General features: G+C 39.6%; 1 protein-coding gene and 1 long non-coding RNA gene across 2 annotated transcripts in view; one reads left to right on the forward strand and one right to left on the reverse strand.

The window, feature by feature from the left end:
* LOC112147611 overlaps positions 1-18,186 on the forward strand; it is a 20,089-nt gene extending 1,903 nt beyond the window's left edge. The window contains exons 2-3 of the long non-coding RNA XR_004949424.1: positions 4,125-4,307; positions 17,434-18,186. This is a non-coding gene — a long non-coding RNA (uncharacterized LOC112147611). The remainder of the gene's footprint in view (positions 1-4,124; positions 4,308-17,433) is intronic.
* On the reverse strand, positions 1,827-18,877 carry LOC112147602 (nuclear receptor ROR-beta). The gene is made up of 10 exons (XM_024274119.2): positions 18,399-18,877; positions 10,944-11,029; positions 10,718-10,859; positions 10,094-10,594; positions 9,183-9,304; positions 8,788-8,920; positions 8,154-8,261; positions 6,231-6,341; positions 5,430-5,542; positions 1,827-4,282 (listed from the first exon to the last, which is right to left on the reverse strand). Exons 1-10 carry the CDS (start codon positions 18,403-18,405, stop codon positions 4,121-4,123), a joined length of 1,485 nt encoding a protein of 494 aa, XP_024129887.1. The 5' UTR covers positions 18,406-18,877; the 3' UTR covers positions 1,827-4,120.
* Positions 18,878-27,099: the final 8,222 nt, after the last annotated feature.

A 27,099-nucleotide genomic window follows, 5' to 3' on the forward strand; every position in this document is an offset into this window, starting at 1 on the left:
TGAAACCTCCTCCACTCAGGGATAGAATAGATCAAGCTGAAGTGACCAGGACAAAGACCTGAGTGGTTTCGGGTCGCACTTATAAAAAACGGTTCTCTCACTGGTTTGTTTGTTTGATGACCCTTTTTAAAACTTGTTTTAGAGTGAAACTATCCTGGATGAATGACATATCTCCTCAAAAGATTTAAAAGATTAGGGATGATAGAAGAGCACTTGCAAATAGTCTAATGTTTTGGCATTAGTGGGTGTTTTTAGTCTTTTGCTTTTTTTTTTGTATAAGACCTGCAGGGCCTCTGCTACTACAGGAATCATATTTTACCCCCAGAATGCCTTGGTAGTCTTAAGATGTTATTGTACCTGCAGAGAGTCAAAACATCCTAAAACAGATAACAAGAAGTAATCTCAGGTCTTTAAACACAGAGCCGAGGTGCCAAAAAGTTTCAGTTTTGTTTCACCTGTTCAAAGAATATTCTCATTGAGGTTTTTGTAGTTTTGTAGTTTTGAGAACATGCATGGTGGCAAATAAATTCATCATTTTCAACAGTAGCATCCCACTTCTATTAGAACGACTTTTGGCTCAAACCCCGCCCAGAGAGGAGGGCTACAGTGTAGTGGAGATTACATTTCTGAAAAACCTGTTCAGCTGCAGAGGCATCAAGCTGATCTGAGATGGTCTCATTGTTTTTACCTTAACTCTCTCCTTCTATGGTGCATAATTAGTGTGATACACAACGGAAACAGACTGATCACTATATGGAGCAAAAAAGGTTTCTCTAAAATTATTAACTGGTGGTTACAAATTAGTGTTTTGTGCACACAAATAAACATGCACTTTATTTGCATTTCGTGCGCACAAATAAGCACTTTGTATCCTCAATATACTAGTAGTATTTTGTTCTCTCAAATTAGTATTTCATTGCCACATTGTAGTGTTTTGTACGCAAAAAATAGTATTTTGTATGCACAGTATTTTGTATATTGGGGCCTGAATATACAGGTAGTATTTTGTGCTCACAAATTAATATTTTGTAATCTCAATGTGTTTTGCTTAGTATTTTTTTGGGCATTTATGAGCATTTTTAAAAAACTTTGTGGGCACTTATTAGTATTTTGTGTGCAGAAATGAGCATTTTGTGGCCTCAATATAGTATTTTGTGCACACAAAATAGGATTTTGTGTTCTTAATGAAGTGTTTTGCATTTATTCAAATTTGAGGGCACAAATGACTGTTTTGTGGCCTCAGTATTTTGTGCACACAAATTGGTATTTCATAGGCAGAAATTAGCATACATTTTATTAGTGTTTTGTGGGCACCAATTAGCATTTTGTAGCCTTAATACACTGTTGTATTTTGTACGCACAAATTGATTTTATGTGGGCACAAATTGGCATTTTAAAAGTTTTTTGAGGGCACACATTAATATTTTTCAGGCACAACTTAGTATTTTGTGGCCTTAAATTATTTGGGGAAATTGAACAATTACTAAAATACTAAGCTGTTTACACAACATGCTAATTTGTGTGCACAAATTAGTGATGTAGTAAAGAATTACTAGCGAAATTGTTTTTTTAATGTCACATCCAGGGCTCTGTAGATTACAATGTGTCTGTGATTATTTTTGTTCAGACCTTTTTCTCTAAACTGCTTTCAATTTTCTCTTTTCTGTAACCTTGTTTGGAAGTCATTCTTCTATTATTTTTTGCATGACTTTTGTTTCATCCTATCTCTAAAAATATCTCAAATAACTCAGACGTTTGCATACTTGAGGCAATCATATAACAAAATGATATTAATCAGGAATCAAAAATATGCAAATTAGACAGGATTATTTTAAAAGAAAAGAAACCATTTATTTATTACATTCTTAAAACCACATATAATGTATCCCATTGGACAATATATATCAAGCTGTGTGTGACTCTTGGACTAGTAATATACATCTTGTACATTTTGTCAAACTGGGAAAAAAAGGGAATCAAAACTATTTTTTAGTTGTTTGAACTTTTCCTAATCTTGTTCAGTTATGAAAAACAAAAAAAAAATTGACTTTACCAGACAAAAAGTGGAGACATGAAGAAAAAGTGTGGGGAAAAGGTCTGATGAATGAATGAAAATCACAGCAAAGGAAACCCCAAAAACAAAATTCATCTTTAACTAAGATCCTTTTTTTTTTTTTTTATTCTATGCATCTTACGTCGAATGTTACGATAGTAGGACAAACAGGAAGGACTTTGACACGTTGTGGGAAACATTCACAACAGAATTTACGTCCACAGTGATTATGGGTTGTAGGTGCAAAAGTGTGAGGAGCACGAGGCTACAAAACGACATTTGTAGTAAAGGGACGAGAGATCACAGCTAGCTCCCTGAGCAGCAGGCAGCAGGTCCTCAGACCCTGCTGGAGAACTTCAGAGCCCCCAAGTAAGACATCATCATCACTGCTATGCTTAGCCGTCAGAAGATGAACGGAGATGTAAACAGTTGTGAGTGATTTTATGTGACAGAGTTGTACCTAAAAAAAAAACAAAAAACATTGAACCAAAGTGACTGAAGTCTTACTGGCATTTGAGCCCAACTCAGGGGGGCAGCTGGTAGCTCTGTCTTGCCTTAGACTAATGCCAGGTGGGGAAAGAGGAAGGTTTTAAGTGCTTCTTGTTCAGACAAGTGTTGGGACTAGAGGAGAGAGGAACACCAAAATGTACAAAATAATACAGTTGTACCAACCAGCAGAGAGAGTTTAGGTTACATGTGGACCATTGTAGTACAAACCTTTAGCCATTATGAGGGAAACAGAGTTATATTACTGTACTTCTTCTATTGAACTGACTGCTGGCTGGAAACCGGTGGAGAGACCCTTTGTGTCCCGCTTTATCCTCCAGTTCACGAAGTGATCGTTCACTTCCCGTTAGTCCTTTAGTCCCAGTAAGCAGGGGTGAGAGGGCAGCGGTGCAGACTGAATGCATACAGTTCAAAAGGCAAGGAAAGCGTCTTCTTTTTTTCGCCTTGGTTTACATGCGCTGCCTCCACCCCCCGCACTGCCTCCCCGCTGCGTCGCATCTGCAATGAGATGGTTGTCCTCCAGCCAAAAAAAGAAAAAGAAAAGGGGGGAGGCTTGTTGCCGCGGAAACCTGAGGATACTGTCAAAAGAGGGACAAATTGTCCAGAAAAAAAAAATTGAGTCCATTTTTTTCCTCGCCTCTTTGTGCCTCCTCTTCATCTTTACTCACTCTTACTCTCTCCACACAATTAAAAAGTTCCTTATTTACATTCTTACCTAAAATATTTGTCTATAAATGTGTATATAAATTAAAGATAATTTCATCTCGCTCTGTCACTAAGTGGCATTTACAAGGAAAGGGGTGTGTGGGACTGAGGTTTCTCAAGAGCCTATGAAAAGGCAGCACCGGAGCAGTATCTACTATAAAGGTGTGTGAACCTCAATTTGTGCAACTTACTAAGTTTGGACTAAATTGTGATATTATACTAGAGGTTTTTTTTTTTTCATTTAGTTTTTTTTTTTAATGTCAGTGAAAATCTGACCTGTGATATTGGTCCCTAGGTGAGGATGGGTTTAAATGGTGCTGTCTATATGAATGGCATGCATTCCATAATGGGACGCACAAGAATGAAGGAATACTGACTAATAATTATATTCGCAATTAGACCCGTTTATTAACTTCATGCTAATAAAAGTGTGCCAAACTCTTTCAGAGCGGCAGTGTCTTACATTCATTGTTGTTGGGTTCTTGTTTGTGCACTAGTGCTAATCAATGAGGTACATTCATTACTGGATAGTTGATCCCCAGGAGGATCAGGTGTGTGAAATATTCGAGAGCTTAGAGCTGTGTGCTATGTGGGCCACGGTGATGTAATTACAAGGCCCAAATGCTTGTGTCGATGCTACAATATGCAGAGGACCATGAGCATGTGTGGTCTGTAGTGTAAGGTGCTTTGCCTGCTGGGATAGTAAAGGACTACTTTGGGAGACGGAGTATTTAAAGTCCTGGATTGTCTCTTAAAATGCTGGTTGTTAAGCTTTAAACATATCTATGCTTCTCTGTCTCTCATTTAGCTCCCCTACCTCTTCAAACACTCTTCTCCATCTTTCTCATTGCCTCTCTAGCTGTTAGTGGAGTCTGGCAGAGACATCTCGCTGCCGAACACTTCCCGGTAGAGCGGCGGGAAACTGTAGGCAGTCTCTGGGTGAACCAAACGGAAAAACTCCAGCTTGTCGATGTGGAGTTTACAGATGGACTTCATTGTCGGGAGCTTGGACATCATCTATGGGAACAAGAGACATCAAAAGGTAAATTAAACACCCTAACACCTTCTGCAAAAGCTACACAGATAATATGGAGAACTCTAATGCTAAAGTCTGTGTAGAGATGGGTTTTGGGCTTCCATTTTTAAAACTCTTGCATTTATAGACATGCATTCTGCAAGTTTTTAAGTCTGTTTTGGAGCTCTACGTACAAAATCCCATTAAACAAGCAGTGAAAGTTACTTTGACCAATCAGGGACTCAGATTTGGAAAGGATGGTAACCGTTTGAAAATTTATCATGAAGGAGAAACTATTAATTGCAATTTGTGTCCAACCAAAATAATAGGACACCACAGCTGAATCCGAATTCTTCCCTTTAGGCTCCTCCCTATCCCTACATTCAGCCCTCCAAACGGAGAGTTACAGAAAACGTACACATTGTTTCCCTCCCCCTAAATGTGCGACGTGGATCACTCTACAGGTGGAGGGATAGCTAGCTCTAAGCTAGTCCCTACCACTCCTCCGTACAAAGGGAGAAGCCGTAGGAGTAGGTGAAGAATTTGGACTTTGGAATAGAGCTGTGAGAAAAAAAATTATGGAGCAAGATTTGTCAGATTTGCACCATTTTGACATTTTGTACCAACTGTGAATGGATCCACCAGTATCAGGTAGAGATAATCCAGTGAAACCACCTTGAGCTAAAAGTCCGTTCAAGAATCCGCAGTTAGCGTATTCTAGAAAGCACATCACATACGCGTGTGGACGTAAATGAGTATCAGGATACAACTGGGAAATAAAAACACTGGAGAAATATTTGCACTGATTATATATATTTATGTGCAAATCTGGCAAATCTTCTTTTAGGCTTTTTCTTTCACAGCTCTATTCTAACACATGAAAGACTCGATGTCATAGAATTCCAGCTCTGCACAGACCACAATTATGAATTTCTCCTTTATTATCGATTTTCAATCGGTTGGAGAATCCATGAATTGACAAGGACGTCACTACCAAATCTGAGTCCCTGATTAGTCAAATTTCAACTTTTAACTCGTGTTCAATCTCTTCACAATTTGAAGTTTTGAAAGCGGAACCCCAAAACGCAGCGAAACCTGTTACAAACCGACAATCCAGGAAGTAGAAGCACTAAGAGTGATTGCTCTTACCTTGTCCAGTTTCTCTTCACTAGCCCCGCTCTTCTGTAGACTGTGCTGCAGAGCCAGGCAGACCTTCTCCTGCAGTTTCTGAACTTTCTGGCCTTCTGACAGCCAGAGTCGGTCTACAGGAAAAGACACAAAAACAGGAGTTTTAGCTGTTTATCATTATTTTCCAATGTGTCTTTTTTTTTCTTTGTGTTTTTTTCACACATCTCAAATTTCACTTCTTTATTAATAAAAAAAATCTCAATTTTTAATAATGGGAACAAGAGGAAAAAACAAAGGCTTTACTATATGTGTGGATTTTCTGAGGTGATTGTTTTGCTTTTTCAGCCAACGGTTTTAAGCTAAAAGAGGATCTGTTTAAAAATGCAGAACCAAGGTTAGCCCAATGGCCTGCAAAGTTAAAAAAAGGGTGAAATGTGTTCTAAAAAGTTAGTTAAAAATATTTCTGCAATAAAAACAAAACGTTTATTTAAGCTATATGAACAATGCATTAGTTTTTTGAATAAATATTTAAATAGAAGATAAAAATATAATTTCGAAAGTCGATACAAACCATAACATTTCAAATTGTTTCTTTATTTCTTAGTTAAATCTGAGAATAAAACACGATACGATTTAAGAGGTTTTATCAAACTAAGCTAAATGTTTACGTTGAGTGATGTGACTGTGATCCTTTTTATGTTTAAAGGCCAAGCGGAACAAACACCACAACTACTATTACGTAAAGCCCAAGTGTGCTTCTCCTTAAATACAGCCGTGTTGTTTGAACGTCTGTGTGATCAAAGGAGAAGGTCAAACATTTACCTGGGGAAAGCAGGACGGCAGCGCTGAACAACGCCATTTCCTCGTCGGTCAGCTGCAGACGACAGAGTCCTTTCCCCAGTTCGAACACCGCACTGACCAGATCGTCACAACCTGTGCAAACAGAAGGTTTTACAGGTGAAGCAAAGAACTGACGTAGAGGATCTTCTTCTTATAATGACTTCAAATGAAATTGATTAACTTGTGATCTAAGTCAGTGGTCTCCAACCTTTTTAGGGTTTAACGTCAGACAATATTTTCACGAATTGACCTGCATGAGGCTAAAGAGGGTGTCTGATTTATATATTTCTGCTTCCAGTTTCCCTTAACTTTTGAGTATTATTTGTGTACTAGATTTTGTGTAGGAACCATTACAATGTGAAACTCATTTTTCCCATAACTGTCAAATAAAGTAAGTAAAATCGGACCCCAACTTAACCTCGTCCAACTTTTAAGGTGCGATGGATATATAAAAAGAAAAAAAAAGCATAATAAATGTGAATCCACCATTTGAACAACTTTAATAGCAGCATTCTTATAATATTAGACAGTTGGTTGCTGAATCTTATAAGAGCAGCTTTCACAATAAATTCATATCTGGAGTGAAGACTCCTGGCTTTTGTCTGGTAAATGCTGCTTTCTTTTATTTTGAAATCAAAGGCTCTTCCTTTGTTTCCTCGCTGGGGCTGCCACGATTTGTTGATTAGTCACTACTATGTTAGTCGATTAGTTGTTTTAAAAAAAAAAAAAATCTTAAACTACTTAAACTGCTGCATTTGTCTTTGACACACAATTTGACACAGCACCGCAAAATGCACTTTAGTAATATTTGAGTCAGTGAGACCAAAACTTTATCTTTTGTGAAAAATAGTTCCTTTGTTTCAGATACCTAAACAAATGAAGGAAAAAGCTGCATAATTCATTAAAGATTTAATAACTATCACCCTAATTGTCTTTATTTTTAGCTAGCATATAGCTTAAACACTTCAATTTTAAAGCTAATGATGGTTAAGATTTTCCTGATTAGTTGACCAATCAAGCAAAAAAAATAATGATAAAGTAATCAGGGATCAGTCGACTATTAAAATAATCATTTGTGGTAGCCCTATTCCTCACTGGCTCTTTTCTGCAAAAAAAAAAAAAAAACTTTCCAAATACGTTTGTTTTTTGTTAACTTTGCTAGCTTGAGGCTTCAATTTAGCGGTTGGCACAGCCGCTTTGAGAAACGACTGCATGTATTTTTGGTACGTGACAGAGGAACTTGACACGTGTTAAGAATGAGTCGGATGTCGTGCAGAGAATCTGGTACTTTTCTAAAATAAAACTTCCTTCAGAATCAGATTAGAAAGAAAACAGAAAAAAAAGTGGTTTTTTTTTCTCCTCTGTAGCTTGGTGCCAACTGTCCCATGAACTCCTCGGACCACTGATACAAGGAAATGACTACGGCCTCCTTTTCTACTCACAGTGAAAAATCAATTACACTTAAATGAAGTGAACCGTTTATCTCTGTCAATACTATTTGATGTAATAGAAGTCACAGGATTAATAATTGTGTTAAAGAAAAGCAAAATAAAGATGTTAGCTGTCTTTGCTGAACCAAAAAACAAAGCGAGTCAATCGTGCATGTCTATAGTTTACCCACTAGAGTGCGCTGTTCCACATTCTGTGACAGCAGAGACAGGCAGTGAATGGTTACATTCAGGCTCCCTCAAAGGAGCATTGTTGTTCAGAGATTATTTCAAAAATAATGACTTGCAGATGTGTGTTTGTAAGCTGTCAAAGCACAGATTTAATGCAACAATCATTCCAGATTGCCCAACCGGCCTACAAGAGTCATATGATCCCGAGCTCACAGGAGAAACCTCAGACGCCCAGGAGTGTGCCGGTCCTCTGAATATTTCAAAGCTTACGAAGCTGCAGCCTTACCGAGAGCTTTGAAGAGCTGAGCCGCGGCAAATTTTCCATTGAAGAAGATGGTGCTGCTGCTGCTGTTGAAGGCGCGGCACATGCGAATGAGCAGGACCTCCAAGCAGCCTAGAAAGGCAGTCAGAGACAGAGGAATAGACATAGAGGGATGGAGATAGAGGAGAAGGAAGCGGGAAGGCAGAAAAGGCCAAAGATACTCCAACATGCACAAAGAAATACAACAAAATGTAAATAATTTTGTTCCAGATTAGGCATATATAAGACAATATTGAACCATTATTTTTTTTTAAAATCCACAGGATAAAACAAATATCCACCAAGATTTTTTTTTCAAGTTCAAACCATTTACAAGAAGTAAACGCATTGTCCAATATATGAATTTTATGTCGCATTATTTTGTGCAATACACAAAAAATACCACAAATATTGTGTCCAGAATTGTATATTTGTTCCCCAGGGTATAATTTTAAAAACATAAGCAAACAATGTCAAAACAAGGCAAAGATAGAAGGTTGGGGACAAAAGAAAACAGGAAAGAGCTCAAGTTAGCAAAATAAAAGTGATTTTTTTAATATATACATAGAAAAAATACATCTGAATTAGATAACTGGGAGTTCTGTTTGTTTGCACTGACCTGCTTTGAGCAATATAATCTGATCATTCTGGCACAGATCCATGAAGCCAGAGATGCGCTTGGCAAATTCCACCACATACTGGATGGCGTTGGTGATGTGGAGCGCACATTGCTGCCACATCCACTCAGCTGACTGGAAGAGGAGACGGACAGAGGGTTAGGCTATTTCCTCCGCCATGTCCCTGCTCAAGTCAAACCACGCAGATTTCTCTCTGAGGAGTTTTGCTATGGTAACTTAACCTCAGTTTTGTTGACTGTCAACACTGTGGTTCACCCAGAATTTTTCTACAAAGACTGACGTCAGTGACTGTTTTTTTTTCTCTTTCATTGCTGCTTTTCATCTTCTCACGAAATCTGATCTCAGGGATTTTATCTGTGCTGGACGGGTTGCCTACCTTGTTCTGAAAGACCCTTGTTTCTTCGGGTGTGTACTGAACCCAGGCGAATCTTTTCATGTCTTCTGCACTGTACTGACAAGTTTCCAAGTGAGACTTAACAATACCTTGAGTGATGTGCTCTGAAAAACAGAAAAACGCAACAAAGTCAGTGTGCTCTGTAGATGGGGTACAAGGTCAATAAAAAAAATATATTTTGCACCTCCAACAATTAACAGAACATATTTACACCTTTCTATTCACATCTGTTTGCTTTTCAGAACAAATTTATTTCTTCATTAGGCTCCGCCAGTAGAAGATCTCCACCTTTAAAATGCAAATAAAGTTGCACACAAACCTATATGGTTTTATCAGAACTCATTAGCAAGGAATTTGTTTCTGCTCATTTCCTATTATTACTTGCTGCCTATTTGTTCCACAAATTAAGTCGTTCTTTTCCTGCTTTGCTGCGCAAATGCTAAAACGCTCACAAAACATGCCCTTGTCCTTCGCCTATGCCTTTTATTTAATTCAATTTGTCTCTTAAATTACATTTGCTCTTCTTTAATTCAGTTTTATGAGCTTATTTTTGTTTTATTTGTGAGCTTTAAACTGTATAAGATCCCAAAGAAAGACTTCCACTATATTTTTTTCATTTAAAACTTTTGTACTAAGATGATATCTCTCAACTGCGCTGAATAACTTAATAATCTGTGCAGAAATATTCCTCTAACTGAATTAAGTGTGATCAGTTTTTATCTGCTTACTGGAGAGCACAAAGAAGGGAATTAAGGTGAAAAATTTAAACCACATGAGAAAACCTTTTAGAGTCCAGCCTTAATGAAATTCAGCCAAATAAAAGACCTGTTCACAAGTATTTTATTGTGACTACAGAGTTAGTTGTGAAGTTGGTTTGTTATTTTTAGTCTCACCGAGGTCTGATATTGAGCAGTCGTCGGGCAGATGGCCCAGCAGTGGACGTCTGCGCCCCAGCAGCGGGTGCAGGAGCTGGAACCCGTTTATGTCCGCTGTGTCCAGCATGGTCTGCTGCGGGGAGTTCTGATTGGACAAAGACGAGGACGAGGAGGAAGAAGATGAGGAGGTGTTTCCCGTGCTGGCTCCTCCGCCTCCGAGCAGCTCCAGGCTGCAGTACTCGCTGGCCTCCTCGGGCGTTAGGGGCAGGTCGAACAGGTCGGGCAGCGCCGCGATATCGTCAAGGTCGCTGAGGGTGGAGCCTCCACTGCTGTAGGATCGACTCAGGCCCTCCTCGGCCTCATCCGTGCTGCTGTTGCAGACTCCGTCGTCGCGGGGTAAAGATAGGGTGGTGGAGCCCCCACCCCCAGAGCCCACACACTCTTGGGACTTCTGGTGCTTCTGGACCTCGGCGTAGAGGCTGTCACGCTGTTTCTTTGACATACGGCCAAACTTCACGGCTGCAGAGACAGGATATTTCAATTCACAGATGCATACTTTTTCAGAATAAAAAACCTTCTGTGATCCCACTTTTGTGCTAACAAGTATTAGTGTGTAAAAAACTTTTTTTTGTTTGGAATTACCATCTCGGCTCATGCCCAAAGCCAGACACTTCTGCAGACGGCAGTGCTGGCAGCGGTTCCGGTTAGTTCTGTCTATGAGACAGTTCCTCTGGCGAGAACAAGAGTACATGGCGTTGTTCTGCTGGCTGCGACGGAAGAAACCCTAAATGCAAACAAACAAAAACCTTATTTATTTATTTTTACACTCAGTGACCATGTGTTTGACATCTCGGCCTCCTCCACACACCTTGCAGCCTTCACAGGTGATGACTCCATAGTGGATTCCTGAGGACTTGTCCCCACAGATCTTACAGGGGATGACCTCAATCTGGGCTGTAAGGGCAGAAACAAACATGGACAGGACAGGTCAGAAAAAAACGTCCCACACCTCAAAGTCTCAACGGCATCTGTGGTTCAGATAACGCACAAGGACACCATCTGCAGAGTGAACAGCAGCTGTGATTTGTTGGCCTTGTTTGCTGATTATTACTCTGAGAAAACCCGAGTACCAATCGCAGTATCTCAACCAAACATTGAGTTTCACAGATGGTAATGTTTGGTGCGGTTTTGACCTCAGATGGGGCAAAAAGCTTCCCCCTGAGGCGACCCAGCTGAGACTTTTCCTTCTCTTTGCAGAAGCAACAGTAACTTCCTGTTTAAAGCTGGTTATAAAAAGGATAGAGCCAGGTCAGATGACCGGATCAGCAGAACTTATTGGGCTGTTTAAACAACTCTAGGATGTTTGTCTCTTCTTTTGTCCATTGGTAGAAAATGTTCTGTGGAAGTGGCTGGATGGCTCCGTTTGTTGCTTGTAGGACTCGCACACGGGAAACAAGAGGTCACTTCCCATAAGTCGCAATGAGTCAAATCCAGTGTAAGGAAAGACCCTTCATGCCTAATTATAAAGCCACATGGGGGACCGCTTGTGCTAGTCCCCAGCCCGGGTAAAATACAGGGTTGTGCCAGGAAACTTCTGCAAAAATCTCTGCCAAATGAAATCAGTGAATGCTGATTGGCTGTGGAGACCCCTGATGGGATGTGCCGAAAGGTGACAACAAGTTAAAGTTCTTTGAAACTCATAATGTGTGACGATAGTCATAGGGTTCTGAATGGTTAAAAAAGACTCTTAACGTAGTTCCCAAAGTGTGTGACTGCACACGATGGAGTAAAGTAGTTGTTTTGTTGAATCCAATCCCCTAATTTGCAAAAATGTGAGCTTTAGTAGGACTAAAATGATTTGGTAGTTATCGGGAACGCTAAATATATTTACACGGTTTACACATGTAGACATATTTGTAAAGAAATAAATTAAAAATCTATAAATGTTTTGAATATATTTATTTTAATATTATAAAATTGACATACTGTTAACAATATACAGTGTTACATGGTTAATCAAATGGAGAAGCTCCAATTGTTCTGACTCTCCTGGAGGGCGTTTCAGTTTGGCCACTAGGTGGCGATCGCGCCATAGCATTACACCTTATTCCAGAAGAAGAAGGAGGTAGTGCAAAAAAAAAAAAAACTGTGCTTTAGACCACAAATGGTTACTTTAAAAACATATGTCCTTTAAAAGTTTGGAAAATTCATACCTGTGAGTACATTAAGACATTTATTTAGTCAGCAATGTATGTTTAGGCCGACCGAGCGTTAGGATTAGCCGTCTTATAGCATTAAGCTAGTAGACTTTAGCATCATACAGTTGATTGATCTCTGCATATGTATTGGCTATTGATCTATTAAGCTTGTTTCCATTAATTGATTTTATCAACCCAGCACTAGAAACCAGACTTGTTTTTTGTTGGTTTTGGGTGTAAAGTCAGTCTTGCTAACTTGGAGTCCATGGGAAATTTCTTAAAATTAGGTCTCCGCTGATCAAATGAGGAATTGCAACATTTGTTTATCCATCCCACATAGAAAAATGTGCCTAAATACTAAAAGATCTGTCATAAAAGGGCCTACGTTGAAGATCAATGAAGAGTTAGAGCCACCGCAAAGACTCCTTCCTAAGTAGATAAACACAAAATGCCTGCTCCAGACTCTTTTGTTTGCTTTATCTATGTGACACAGCAATTTCACAGACTGGAGATTACACCATGGATCCTTTCATCAAGTTTGAAAAATCCCAATGTCTCCTGCTTCCAAATTACCTGAAACTTGGCGTACTGTATTAAAGGTTTTGTTGGAAGTACATGTAGCCACAAGGCATCTTAACCATTTCTATTATGCTGAGTTATTATGTTACACCCTGCATGTCCTCTGCAGGAACCCTGTGGACAAAACCACAGATTGTTACAAGAGGTGTGTTAGAATCTCTTCGTTAGAGAAAGGCTTCTTTTGAGTTTCTTTTATTTGGTTTATGAAGCTTTGAAGTCTTTTTTTGTCTGTGTCTCAAGTGAAAAACTGATCCAGTTTTATTTTTCTCCAACAAACAGAGGAAGCCAAGATTGCTTGTGTTTGTGTGTTCTCCCAGCGTGACAAAACTGCATAAACATCACTCGCACATGTGATGTTTTCCACAAAGATCCCCTTCTTGCGGTGGTTAAAAACAGACATTATCATGATAAAGCGGCCGTCTGTCTGCGAGCGGCCACGTTTGGAAAACTGCTGAGGATTTGTTTCAGTGCCGAGCAGTGGAAAACACAACTTTCCACTTCTTTTTCCTCTTTAAGGACACCCTCGTCTGCCTCCGCTCAAACACTGTTGACGAAAATACTTCAACTGATGAGGGCAGCTGGAGGCATGCAATGGAAAAATATCTCCCTCCTCCCTGCTTCGCCCTCCCTGAATTTCCTCCCCTCCCTCCCCCTCTCGATTATATAACTCCTGTCTGTGAGCATTCTTCACGGCGCTCATTAAACGGGCTCACTCTAGCAACACCGACACCCCGCCCCCTCTTTCCCCACTGGCTGCGAGGCGCTGGCTGCTCTGGCGCCATTGGCCGAGTCGTGCGCCACTCCGCCGCTGCAGCCTGTCAGCCCATGTGGACGGTCTGTCCCACTGACACACTTTCCCACTGCAGAGCGAGATGGAGGAGTGAGTCAAAAGCATGATCCCGCTCTCTGTTTTAAGGTGGAAAGAAACAATTCACCGCAAAATATGTCAACACCAGGGCTTTCAGTAAAGATATTTGCTTTTAGGATGTTGCAAAACCCAAACAGGAAAGATGAATTCAAGCCTTTTATTCATGTGTTTTTTTATATAACCCCTGAACATGGCAGTGTTTAAGTAAAAAGAAACCATATGTGGTATGACTGTAATGGTACATACTGTACTTGACAGTGAGGCCTTCACCCCCCCACACAACTGACATTAAGCCTCTGCTTCAACCTGTTCTATTCTCGTCTTTCGCCGAGAGCCAGAATTACCCAGACACCCACCCCAAGCAGTTACAAACGCACATAGCTTCTCACTGTTCCTCTGGTACTGCCCTCCAGGAATCCCAATGACATTTCAATTCATCAATCTAAATCAGAAGAGATTCTTTTTTTTTTTGGTTCAAACTAAATGCGTAGCTTCCCAACGTGCTTCACATGAACTGACTTCCTGCCAGGCTGAGGCATGTTGAGCTCCAACTCAGCCAGGATGATGGAAAGATAAGGCTTTGGAGGAGCAAAGGCTGAGGAGGAAGCGCGATTTCCAAACGCTACACAATTGCACAACTCTTCTGAATTGCACTGCTGAGCTCACACAACAGGCAACATTTTTCCTATTTTGGGAAATCTTCTTCATTGTGCATCTGTAGTAATCACATTTTTAACAATCGAACAGAATTCTGTGAAGCCTAAACAGAAAAACACCAAACGATGAGCTAAAATTGAGTTAGCAATTGGCACGTTTTTTTGCTACTTATTACCTTGTATGCATGTTTTTTCACTTTAATTTTTAACTAATTGAGAAATTTAAATTAGCATTTGCAGTCATTTAAAAAATAATGTCTAAAATAAAAATTCAAAGTATAAAACTGACAGTTTGGAGCCCATCTCATTAAAATTCTGCTGACTGTCGGCGCTGCTGATGAAGATTGAGCAGGAGTTGCCAAACTACCAATAAAAAACCATTTACCTCTAACCCCAAACATCCCTTCCAACCTGCGCAACTACATCAGCCTAAGCCTTCTGACCTTTAGCTCTCTTGAGACAGTAGGCTTTCTAAAGAGATCAATACCCGTTCTGGCTTCTGCTGACAGAATGCAAACAAACCGAAGAGGCTCAAATCTGTCACATTGTGCCACGTTACAGAAATGCCTGTCCGAAGGAAGCACAATGGCTTTCTGAGAAATGGAAAAAACTTTGAGCGGAGCAGGTGTTGGAGCTGCGCTGCCGTGCGGCACACCCAAACCTTTAAACTAAACACACTAGGAGGCTTTAACGGCTCAGACAAACACGTTGGCCTCACAGTGTTTATCAGCCAGCTAAATGTGTAACCTTGTTATCTCTACAAAGGCTAAGGGAGGGGTTGGGAGAGGCAAAGGGAAAATCACTGACTTATAAAAGGCTCTCTTCTTTGTGTCTCACAAGGAAGTCAACGAGTAAGTGTGTCAGTGTGCCAAAATAAAAGACTCCAATGCCATAAAAATCTGCACAATCTATGCATAAATTCTTTATTTAATGTTTCTAGAACTTGCATTAACATAAATATTTGTGTTTTTTTCCACCATGAGTGACTGCCCACTTGATGCAAAACATCAACACACGTTCTTTTATTTCTTCCATAGAGATTACCCATGAAATTTCAAAAGAAAAATACACTTTACATTATTTTATTACCTAGAAATATGCTAAACTGGGGTTTGTTCTTGTCTCTTCCATTTTAATTGACAGTTTGTTTACAATTTAATTTGATTCATAATCACATTTAGGATGAAGAAATTGATGAATCAAATCCATTAATTGAATTTCCATGAACTTTTCTGCATGTTTTGAGTAGAAATCTGCTTTTCTATTACTTTCTAATTCAAATACGTTCATATTGGAAACTTTTTTTTAATAAAATGCACATTTGGCAACTAAATAGCTTTTCTACCAATCAAAAGTTTAAAAAAAGTGTCAATTTGAGATTTGTTTTAAAATCGGATTAGTATTTGGCAATGATCCCAATTTTTGTATGCAATTTTTTTGTATTATTATTTCCTATTTCCTTTAAAACATACAATATGAAAAAGGTTTTCAAATAACTAGTGATTTTAACAGAACAAAGATTAACATTTTTCCATACCAAAATGATAAGTTCCTACATTAAAAACATTTTAAAAAGCTGTCTTTTCAAAAGAAATTGCTTTAAAGACAAATAATAAATATCAACTAAATATTAAATATCAACTAAACACAGTTTGTTTTAGTTGAAGATCAGTTTTCCTCGATTTAGTTTTAAACTCAGCCCCACTAACTGGCCACACTGGATCAGTGTGGCTGCTGAAGCTTTCAGTGGACTCTTCTGTAAAAGATGCATAACCCCTGGAGGCCTGGCGGAGGCCCACAGAGGGGAGACAAGGACAGAGCCAAGAACTTTCCTCGCACAGGTCCTATAAGCTTTCAGGGAGCCTGAAATACAGTTTGCAGCAGATGTGCAGGAGGCTGCCCAGCACGGCGAACCAGAGAAAAGGGTCAGAGGTCCAAACATCAGAGCGGAGAGTGTGTTTGCATGCCAGAGCCGAGAGACTAAACAGTTTGATCATGACTAAGTTGGTGGTGGAATCGTTGCTGATGCATTTTCTCTCCGTGAGGCAGCTTGTGTCGCAAACATGCATATTTGGCTCTGTTGGCTAAAAGGAGAAAAAAAAGCGGTTTGTTTACATCTGGATATCCTGAAAGAGAGGGACCCTCCCTCCAGCAGAGGCCCCGAAGCACCCCCCTCTAATTCTTCTTCCTTTTAGAAAATGCAGAATCTATCCGCTTTCTCCTCCTTTAAGAAAACGTTTGCAGATAATTCTTATCAAAATATACCTTCACATAAACAATAAATATGGAGATGCTTGAGGGATTTTGCACAGGAAGTAACTTTATTACTATGTCATTATTTGACATAGATTGAAAAATCATCACTAGAAGCTTCTTTAAGAAAGCTTAGCCCCCTTTGAGCCCCTCAAATTATTTGTTACGCCCCTGTATTGTTTATTTTGGCACATCTAAGCTAGGATTTCCATGCCAAATTATTTACTTTTTAAGAGAATAGTCTTGGCAAATCGTGTTAAATCTCACATATTAAGTCCCAGTAGTTGTCACACACTTAGGTGTGTGAAATGTGTTCTCCGCATTTGACCCAATCCCTGGGGGAGTGGTGAGCTGCAGACACAGCCGCGCTTGGAAACCATTTGGTGGTTTAACCTCCCAATCCAACCCCTTAATGATGAGTGGGGTATTGGGTCCCATTTTTAGAGTCTTTGGTATGACTTGGCCTGGATTTGAACTCCTGATCCTCCAATCTCAGGGTGGACACTCTAACACAAGGCCACAGAGCTGGTCTATCATAACTATTGACAGATGAATTAATTTGTTGGATCTGTATAGTTTTACCCAGTCAGTTTTTAATATTAATAACAATAATAAAACAATTTGAAATCTTTCAAATGTTTGCCCCCATATACAATGTTGTAGCTCCCCCACTGACAAAATGGGATTCCACTCCAGGAAAGGCTTTGCGCACTTTTTTTTAAGCTTTTTTAATGAAAACCTTGGATTTGACTGGTTTTAATTTGCTGGTTTAATTAGATTTTTTTTTTCTTCTTCTTCCTCAAGATGATCCTGTCAGCGACGGCCCACCTGCAAACGCACATGGTGATGCACGTCTGTCGGCACGACGCTTCCCAGAGTCATCCCCCCTCCCTCCGCTGCATAATGCCGGCCGACATAACTGGGTCAGTGGAACAGCCAGCGCGTTCTCCCTCTGAACAGTCACGCAGTCGGCCATGCTGGCACAGCATCACACCACAACAACACCACAATCCTCACATTGAACTTCACCTTTTCAATTAAGCAGAAAAAAGTCTATTAAAATGGTTAATTGTGCGTTTATTAAGGATTTTGATCTAAAAAATTAACATTTTACGCACAATAATTTTATAATTAATTATAATTTGTCATGAACATGCACAGTTAGAAGGAAAATAAATCAGATTTTGATTTTGTTTTTAAAAAAAATAAGATCTTGTAACCTATCTATTACATAATTGCAGTTTTGGTTAACAACAACAAGCGCTCAAGCCCCTCCCTCTTCTCATTGCATAACTCTTATGGATCCCTTGGCAACATTCACAGCCCTCTCAGGTGGACTATGACTCACAATTTTTTTATTTTTATTCTTTAATAACCTCAAAATGGCACCGTGTGAATTCAAACCCCCCAAATCCCGCACAATTTTAGGCAACGATTTATAGTCTGATTTTGATCTAAATTATTCATATTTTTAATTTATTTGAAATAAAGATAAAAAAATGGAGGAATTAAAATGTCTTTTCATGAGATCTGCGTGTTTCCAGCCCTTTCTGACAGCACGCTGAACTTCAGCCTTCAGCATGCAGCCCGCGGCTCCGCGCGGCCATAATCCCGTCAGGAGGGATTAGTGCGCACTGGGAGGAAAGCAGGCGCACTCAAGTCCCCCCTTGTGCGCACACATGTGCGCGCTTTACGAGCCCCCACAAACCACACTGCGATCAAGTTCGGCCACGCATGCACTGATTTATCACGGTATAAAATCATCTTACCTCTCATTTTTGGTGTTTTCTTGAATGTGGGCAGGGCGGCGGAGGCTCGGCTACATGGGGTAAAGTGAAGGTGACGGGACAGAGGTGCAAAAAGCGCCGGAGCCAGAGGAAACCGGCTCAAAAAACACTACCCGGACTCCTGGCTGCAATCTGGTTGAATTAAAAAAATGATAATCAAAGCAGGACGAAAGTGCCCGAAACTCCTCTTTCTATCGCTCGATCAAGTCCGTGGAAAATAAAAGAGGGAATGAAGCCGCCTCGCTTTGCATCGTAGCCTTCCTTTGCGCGCAGACGAACCGAAATTTGGATCAACTTTGTTCCCGTTTGACAGATTTAGTCCCGGTGTTCGGAGCCCCCCTCAGCGCCGTGACTCTCTGCCTGCTTTCCTCTCAGTCTACCCTGCTAACCTACTTTCTCCAGCGTGGACTCTCACATGATCTCACTGCCGACAACCCCTCGCGCAGCGCACGGGAGCGCGCACACGGGAGCGAGCTTAAGGTGGCATCGCAAGTGATGGATTTATGGCTTTTTCTCGTTTGATATAATTCATTAAGAATAAATTTTATGATCCCACAAACATTATTTTAGTATTTTTATTCATCCCAGAGCGAGTTAAAAATAATTTTACTTTTTATTTTATTGTTATTATTATTTTTCAATCTCAGGATAAGGAAATACATTCGCAATAACTCAGTATTTTACTGTACTTTAGCAAACCTGCCTCAGTATGGTGTAGGTAGTTTCATGGTGTGGGGTAAGCTGGCTTTCAATCAAATTTCAGTGGAAATAAAAATAAAAAAAAAGTGTTTTTTTTAATATAATATTATTCATGGTGATGCAGTAGTTAGCGAAAAGGTTTCTGGTTCGAATCCTGCCCGATTTTTTCTGGGAACTCCAGCTTCCTTCCTCCTATGACTGTATGTGGGAGAGATTGCATGAGACAGGCTGGCAACCTGTCTAGAGTGTAAGCCCGTGACCCTGAGAAGGATATAGTGGGTTCAGAAAACTGATAGGTGGATGTTTACCTACTCGACCATTTTTTGTCTTTGCCACAACTGTAATTCTTACTGGTAAAGATGATAATAATGATAACTGTAATAAAAATCACAAATATTGTTAATTGCACAGCTTAATTAACTGTACACTAAAAACAAAAAAAATAACCCTGCTCTGAGGCTTTTTGATGAGTTATTTGAACTCTGGAATGAGAAATATTATTCAAAAAAAGAATAAACTTAAACTGGGTTAAAATAAGATAACCTAAAAATGTGTATTGCTTCTAAAAGTAACCCAAAAGTATACCCTGATATTAATAACCAAAGATCTAGTTCAGGGGTGTAAAACTCAATTGCACAGGGCGGCAAAATCCAAAACACACCTTGGGTTGTGGGCCAAACTGTAAATTTTCATATTTATTTATTTTTTTTGCAACACATTAAAATGTCTGAAGATTCACATTTCTTCAGGAAGTCCTCTATGTGGAATTGGAGACTCATTTTCTGAACAAAAGTGAGGTTTTGACACATTTTCTGTCTTACACACTACTTTAAAACCAGAAACTGGAATCCCAGGGGCCAACCTCGCCTTGACATACTAAACGTTTTTGTAAATTCTTATAAGCTCTCGATTGAAGTCATTTGCAAATACGGCATTCTAGTTTTGTGTTACATCTCTGATGCCCTCAAATAAGCCGAAATAGCAATTATAATTGAAGAAGACTTGAACGAGCAGTGGAACTAAACTTCCAGTGCAGTTGCACTACAGACCAAAAACTCACAAAATCAGTTTGTTTGTTGTTTCTGCTCTTGGTATCAAATGATTTTTAATCAGAAAGGTTCTTCACACCTATATATATCTGGTGTCATTTTTAAACAGCTTTAATTGAATATTTAACACAAAAACTAAAGTAAGTGTATTTATTTTTTTACAGCTAGATGCCAATCTGAACCACGTTAGTCAATTCTTGTGGCAATGCAATCTCATCCATCTAAATTGAAATGCTGCAGCATGTATAGGTTGGGTGTGTCTGGAATGTAAGCCGAGAGGTTTTCAAGGCGATTAAACGTCTTTAAGATAGTGAAGAATACCTTGAAATCATCAGATAAATCCCATGATCACAGGTCTTTTGTCATATTGGGCTGTGACGTCTGAGGATATGTAAATTATGAAAGAAACGTCCTCCTTCTTCAAAAAAATATGTTGCTGCGCTTTTCAGGAAGCACAGCTTTTTTAAAAAATAGGTAGGAATCACTTTGATTTTACGATATTAAATGTGATTAGAAGGACAGTTAAACTCATAAAATTAAAAAAACAAAAAGAAACGGCTTCTTCCTTTCTGTCTTTTTCGCATTGTCTATATTGATCAGAAATAATAGGCTACAAAAGTGCTGCTGACTGTCACCTGTTGAGTTTCCATCTCTTTTTAAATTTAATTCTCTGTAGGGAATCTATGGAGTTACATGCAGTGACCTTGTTGAGTTGAACTCACTGAAGTCTGCTTCCTGTTTTCTGTCCATGTCTCTGCACTGGATGTGAAGGGTTTAAACGCTCCAATACTGCTGTCTTTATTCATCACAAAGTTTCTAAATCGTTTGCATTGTTTTTACAGCTTCCTAGAAATTGTAACTAATCTGTTGAATTCATCATTGAAAAGTATCAGATGACTGATACTGTTTGGCCAATAAGCGTCTGTGTCTTCTGGGTGTATGGAGGGGAGTTGAAGCGCTAAAAGGGGGAGTGTTTCGCTGGAGCAAGAGGCTTTATGATGCAACGATCTGGCAGAAGTGTTACGAAACAGCACAAAGGCAGAGATTACTCAAACTGGGTTAGTGGAGCAGCAAAGCCACATAACATGTACAGTCACGGAATCAAACGCACACACAGCAAAGCAAACTGTGCGCCTCCTTTTTGCCTTTTTCCTCAGTAGACCTTTGTCCTCTGCTACTTCCCGTTTGGTCAGACAATATCTTTTTATGTCAACACTTCCCTGTATCATGTCTGCTGGATGGGTTTGCAGCCATTTTGATGCTTTGATCTTTTCATTTATGCAAAGGTGTTTTTTTTTTTTTTTCACACGAACCAAATATGCTTTAAGTTTCGTTATTGCTTCATTATCTCTTTCTAAATATGGCACACTTTGAAGTCCAATCAGTCATACATTTAATTATGTAGAACCTTCATGGAGATTGCCATATATATTGTGAGTTTCAGTCATTACATTCATTTGGATCACTAAAGACTCGAGGACTGGATTGTGATAAGATTTCTGCAACTAAAACTTATTTTGAACCTTTAGACCCAATAAACATTCCTCTGCCAACACAAGTGGTTTTACTGACCTGTGCAGAGGAAGCATTTTGGAATACCAAGAATTCAGGTGTAAAGAGGAAGATGAAGTCACAAATGCCAAGTTTGAAAACATATTTTCGAACTGAAATCATGAAATATGTCATAAATTCTTTAATTTCATCCATTGAAAGTAAAAAAAAAATGTTAAAATACCTTTGTTGTTTTCTAGGACATAGTTTACGCAGAGCTGTAGGAGCAGGGGCGGAGCTATATGGGGGGGCTCCCCCCCTTTCCACTTGCCACCCCAGTTTTTGAGTCGACATTAGCATTGCGAAAATAACAAAATCAATATTTTAAAATGAAACCACAACAATAATGTTATTAAAACTGTTTGATATGTTTTTTTTTTTATCTTTTCTTTGTAATGACCTTACACACAGGTGTTTTCTTTTGCCACCCTTCCAAAGTTTTCTGCTCTGCCCCGCCCCAAACAAAAATGTTCTAGCTCCGCCCCCTGAGCAGGAATTAATCAGAAAGTTGCTTCTAGGTTGTGAGACTGTTGGTGTGTTGTAAGTTGGCACACATTGACCCCAACCTAACATTACCTGTGCAACAAAATGGGCGGGTAAAAAAAAAATATATATATATATATATATATATTTGAGTAATATGTATTTATGTGACTATCATGAGGAAATTCCTTCAAGGATTTCTTAAAACCATGGTTTTCATTGGAGTGGGTCTTTAAAAACAGATAATCCAAAAACCGTACACTTTATGGAATAAACTTCTATAACAAGATTTTCATGCCAGTATTTGTCTGCAATATCTTTCGCGTTACTCCCTTCTCTGATCAGCAGTTATGTGCGTGAGTCTTGGTGGTTGCCTGGAGACGTTACAGGCCCAACTGCATTTTGCCGGTGTCGGAGTATGGAACCAAAAATGTATGGCAGGTATTTTCGTACACCAGAGCCAAGCCCCGGGAGTGATGCAGGAATGTGTGGCCACAAATAACTTCAAAATCGGGGGAAGTTTTTACACCTCTAAAGCGGAAGGGGATGATGGAGTTAAAACATGAAAGTCCTTTTGAATATAGTAGTCAAATATCTCAAAAAAATCTTTACAGAAATGAAACCTATGAGCAAACATTTTCACTATCATATTGGAAGTTTTAACAAGACATTCTGATATGATTAGAAAACCAAAACGTATTTGTTATCTCATGTTTTTGTGATTTAGTAATCCTCTGATGTCTTTCCTCTCCTCTCTGCTGCTCTTTCCCTTGACAATGGCAGTGACACTTTGACCTCGGCTCTTACATAACCGCTGTGCAGCCCTGCAGTGAAAGCTGACTAGAGAGAGGGTGGGGGGAGGAGGGCTCCGGCATGGATTCATGCATGGCAGACATTTTGTGGCTTGATGACGAAGAAAAAAAGTCAGGCAGAAGTGAAAAAAGACAGAGGAGGTTCTGGAAGTCAGCCAGCGGTGGCGTAAAAAAGTGTGAGGGGAGTGAACGGTGCGTGCTGCCAAAAATAAAACCTACTTTTTTTGGAAAGACTAAATAAAAGCAAGCAGGCAGTTAAAAAAAAGAAAAAATAAACTTTTTAAAGACCCACTGCAATGAAAATTGTGTCTAAAAAGCATTCTTGTGGTATTTTTCTCTTGGTAGAAGATAAAGACATTTAAGCTTAAAATTGAGTTTTTGGGTATTTCTTATTTCAAATCATGAGTTGTGACGTAGGTGCTCCATTCTGATGCATCCACTTGCAGATAATTACATTCATGTGTGTTTTAGTTTTCCTCGTCTGAGCTGGCATCTGGCTCAAAACTGTTCTGTTGGATATAGCTCCGATATTACTCATAATTTTTGTTGTACCAGTTGGGGTTGTGAGCAGTGGCGGATTTAACATTTTGGGGTTCCAGGGCGTACAATAACATGGGGCCCTCTGCAGCGGTTATATTAATTATTTTAAAGCAAATTATATCGAGGTGAAACATTGAATAATTCCCTACTTGTCCTCTCTTAGACAGCATCTAAGTCAATAATCCAAACATTTTGATGAGCATTTAAAAGCTGAAATCACGTTTAAATGTTAAATATTTTTTTTTTGCACACATTATTTTTACTTGGAACAAACATTACATTTATTAAACGCTTTAATTTAATAATCACTTACTTCCTTGTTGGAAGAAATAACTACAATAGAACCCTTGTACAGACAATACTTTGGAGAGTCCTGACCTCACTGGATTGTTCCATTGTTACTGAGGTACGGGGATAGATAAATACTTTACATGATCAGCTTTATATCATTTCAGTACTTTGGGGTGTTCTTTAAATGACAGGGTTAAATAATAATAACAGGCGTAAAATGTATTTAAGACACTTTTATAAGGTGTTCAGCTCGTGCCCCCAGAGTGTTGGAGGCCCCAGGCGATCGCCTACCTTTGCCTAATGGTGAGTCCTGCCTTTGGTTGTGAGGGGCTGTAAGCTAGCGGTAGAGAGTTTAAACTGAAGGATGTTGGGAAGCAGGGGTGGGCTTACTCCATGCCAGCCATTGACTGTATAAGGGAACTGGACTGAGTAACTCCTCCCCCAAACATTCCAAATAGGAAGTACCTGCTGGCTTCAAGAAACCAAAATCCCATAGACATCTATAGAGAAATAAACAGCTATTACTCAGTCATTCTATTTCTCTGAACAATCTTCCATGCTCTGGTATATTTTCACAATATTTTCTCGCTAATCCTTTTTTTCATTATATTTTTAATTTATCCCAAGTTATTCAAGGGGCTCCAACAAGGCGACGTCTATATTGCGAAAAATTGTGACTGCATTGGTTTCATTTTTTTACTGGAAGTAAGGCATTTTCTATGGGTGGAGTCACACTCGCTTCCACTGAGCGTGTCATTGTAGTGCGACGACTAGAAAAGCAAAAACAATGGAGGGCATCCAGCAGCTCGTCTTTGTATTGCTTTACTTTTGGTACATCGTGTATAAGTAAGGGATAATACCCGACGAAGTGTGCGTTATGAGAAATTAACGCACGACGCGGAGGCCTAAACCGTCCGACGCGAAGCGGAGGACGGTTGCCTCCGTGAAGTGCGTTAATTTCTCATAATGCACTCTTCGGAGGGTATTATCCCGCTTATACCATGGTCTTTACAAAATAAATAAACATTTAATCAATATTTAGTACTTTATTCTTGTTATTTCTTTGGTTTAGCTAATTTTTTCACAAAAAAGCGGACTATTTGATCATCCGTGATGCGGTTTGTTGTCACGGTGATATGGAACATGGCATGAAGCCGGAAGCCGTTACAGACCTCAGCTGCAGCGGTAAAGTGTCGCTGTTTTGAAAGAAAGACCCGGACAAATTAGGATATTTTTCTTCTTTTTCTGTCGTTAATCCTTCAGTGAGCAGCTAGAACATATTCAGCTTCTGTCTGTGTTTCATTTCACGGCAGGTTCGTTCTTCTGAGCTGCTCTAAAATGAGAAACTCCCTCTTGTGGTGAAACAGAAGACTACACCTTTCATGTCGAGTGGTGTTTTATTAGAAGGAGAATAACCAATTTGTCAATATTAATTTACCTTACAAAAGCAGAGGAATATAAATGCTGGTCGCTACAATAAGTTGAATAAAGCATCAGTTCAGAGAGAAAGTTCATCCATTACTGCTTGTTTTGTCCAGACGATGAAGGAAAAATGTGTTTTAAAGAAGCCTGCGCAGTGATATTGAACGTTTGGTCTGTGTGACCGGAACTTCTTTTTTAGGTGTGCGTTATTACTGTGCATTATCAGTTTTTAATGCACACCCAGCAGCCAATCAGAATCGAGTATTCACCCAGACCATGGTATAACAGGAATTATATGAATGCGGGCAAGTTTGAAACCACAAAACCCAAACGTTGGAAACATTAGCTTAAATTAGCAATATATAAACACTTTGTGATGTCATCATCACTTTCTGCCAATCAACGGGTGGCTACAGCGGCAACCAATCTGTTCCACTTTTCAATGGACCTACAACCGATGGTTGCCCCCAAGAGGTATGGTTCGGTATTGTTTAACGCATCCATTTTACAATGGAAACGTTCAAAATACTTGACCGAACTGCTCAGTGGAATCGAGGCTTTTTACAGTGAAGGGCACCAACAGTCCCGCCCACAACTCAGAGGCAAATTTCTAATGAACTACTGCCAATCTGCAGAAACTATGTCCTAGAAAAAGACACAAGTTTTTTTTATTTTGCCATAAAACAGCATGATCAAAATTAAAAGACCAGTGGGAGTGCTTTTACAATACATCAAAAGATGATGGGAGTGGGACTTCAATAGGCTGGAAAAAATGTATGAAGTGAACAAAATGCAACACAATGATAAAGAACAGAAATAGGAACTTTTAAGTTATTTTTCTTTTTCAGGAACAGCATGCAGATGAAATTTTGATGAGCTAATAATTCATTTGTGCTCAGTAGAAAAAGAAACAGCCCCTCCTCCTCTCATGCACACTTTGAATCTGCATTAGCTGGCAACACCTATAATGTCAAGTTAGCAGGTATGTGGTTGTTATGCACCAGGTCTTGTTGTTAGGAATGGAGTCGAGTTTCTCTTTAGTTAGATCAAAGAAAGGAAGCCTTGTGACTCCCCAGGGTTGATTTTTTTTAAAGGCCTTGCTCACATCAAAGAGTCTTTGTAGGGATGAGGAACCGACTGTAACTGATTGGCTGCACATGCTTTCAACTGGGCCCCGTGGTGAATCTCGCCAGCATCAGTTTCTAAAACTCCCCTCTGTTTTTCCTCGCCATTGTGAAAGCTTCACATGCATTCACAAGATCCTACAGAGAATTTAGCTCACTTTTTTTTTTCTTGAGGCTTGTTTACAGCTTCTTCCTCATTTGTTGCGCTCATTGCTTCCATGAAAAGGCAGAGAGGGCAAACAAATGCGCTCAATTGTACCAGTTGGGTTGCTGGGATTATTTTTAGGCTCCTTCCATCCGCAAAGCCGTAATCCCTCTCTACTTCACTCAATCAATTAATCTCCCTGTTCTCTGCTCTCTGGAGGCACTTTAATACCCCCCCGCCCTCCCTCCCCCCCTTATCTGCCAACCCAAAGCCAATGCTCTGTAATCTGTGAGCTTTGCTGCGTCACTAGGTCACTGTGTCAGGGAGAGTACAAACAACGTTCTCCCCCTGTCACAATCTGCTCATCCTCCTCTCTGCAGCCTTTCACATTCTGGCTCCATCAGTGTCTTTTATTAATAGTTTGTTCCAGGCTCCTTTCATCTTTTTCTGCAAACACGCCGCTTGTCTCAGCACCAGTCAAGGCCGGTTACAAGAAAATTGATGACCCCCAAAAATTCAAAATGAACAAAAAAATCTAAAAAGCTACAAAAGATAAAATAAAAAAAT

This window comes from Oryzias melastigma, linkage group LG17 (assembly GCF_002922805.2).
Source record: "Oryzias melastigma strain HK-1 linkage group LG17, ASM292280v2, whole genome shotgun sequence".
NCBI lineage: Eukaryota > Metazoa > Chordata > Actinopteri > Beloniformes > Adrianichthyidae > Oryzias > Oryzias melastigma.

Coding starts and splice junctions, on each gene's coding strand:
- LOC112147602 (XM_024274119.2), bottom strand. Junction 9,305..10,093: donor CTGCTCAATATCAGACCTCG/GTGAGACTAAAA, acceptor TCTGTTTTTCAG/AGCACATCACTCAAGGTATT. Junction 8,921..9,182: donor CAAGGGTCTTTCAGAACAAG/GTAGGCAACCCG, acceptor CTCCTCTTCCAG/TCAGCTGAGTGGATGTGGCA.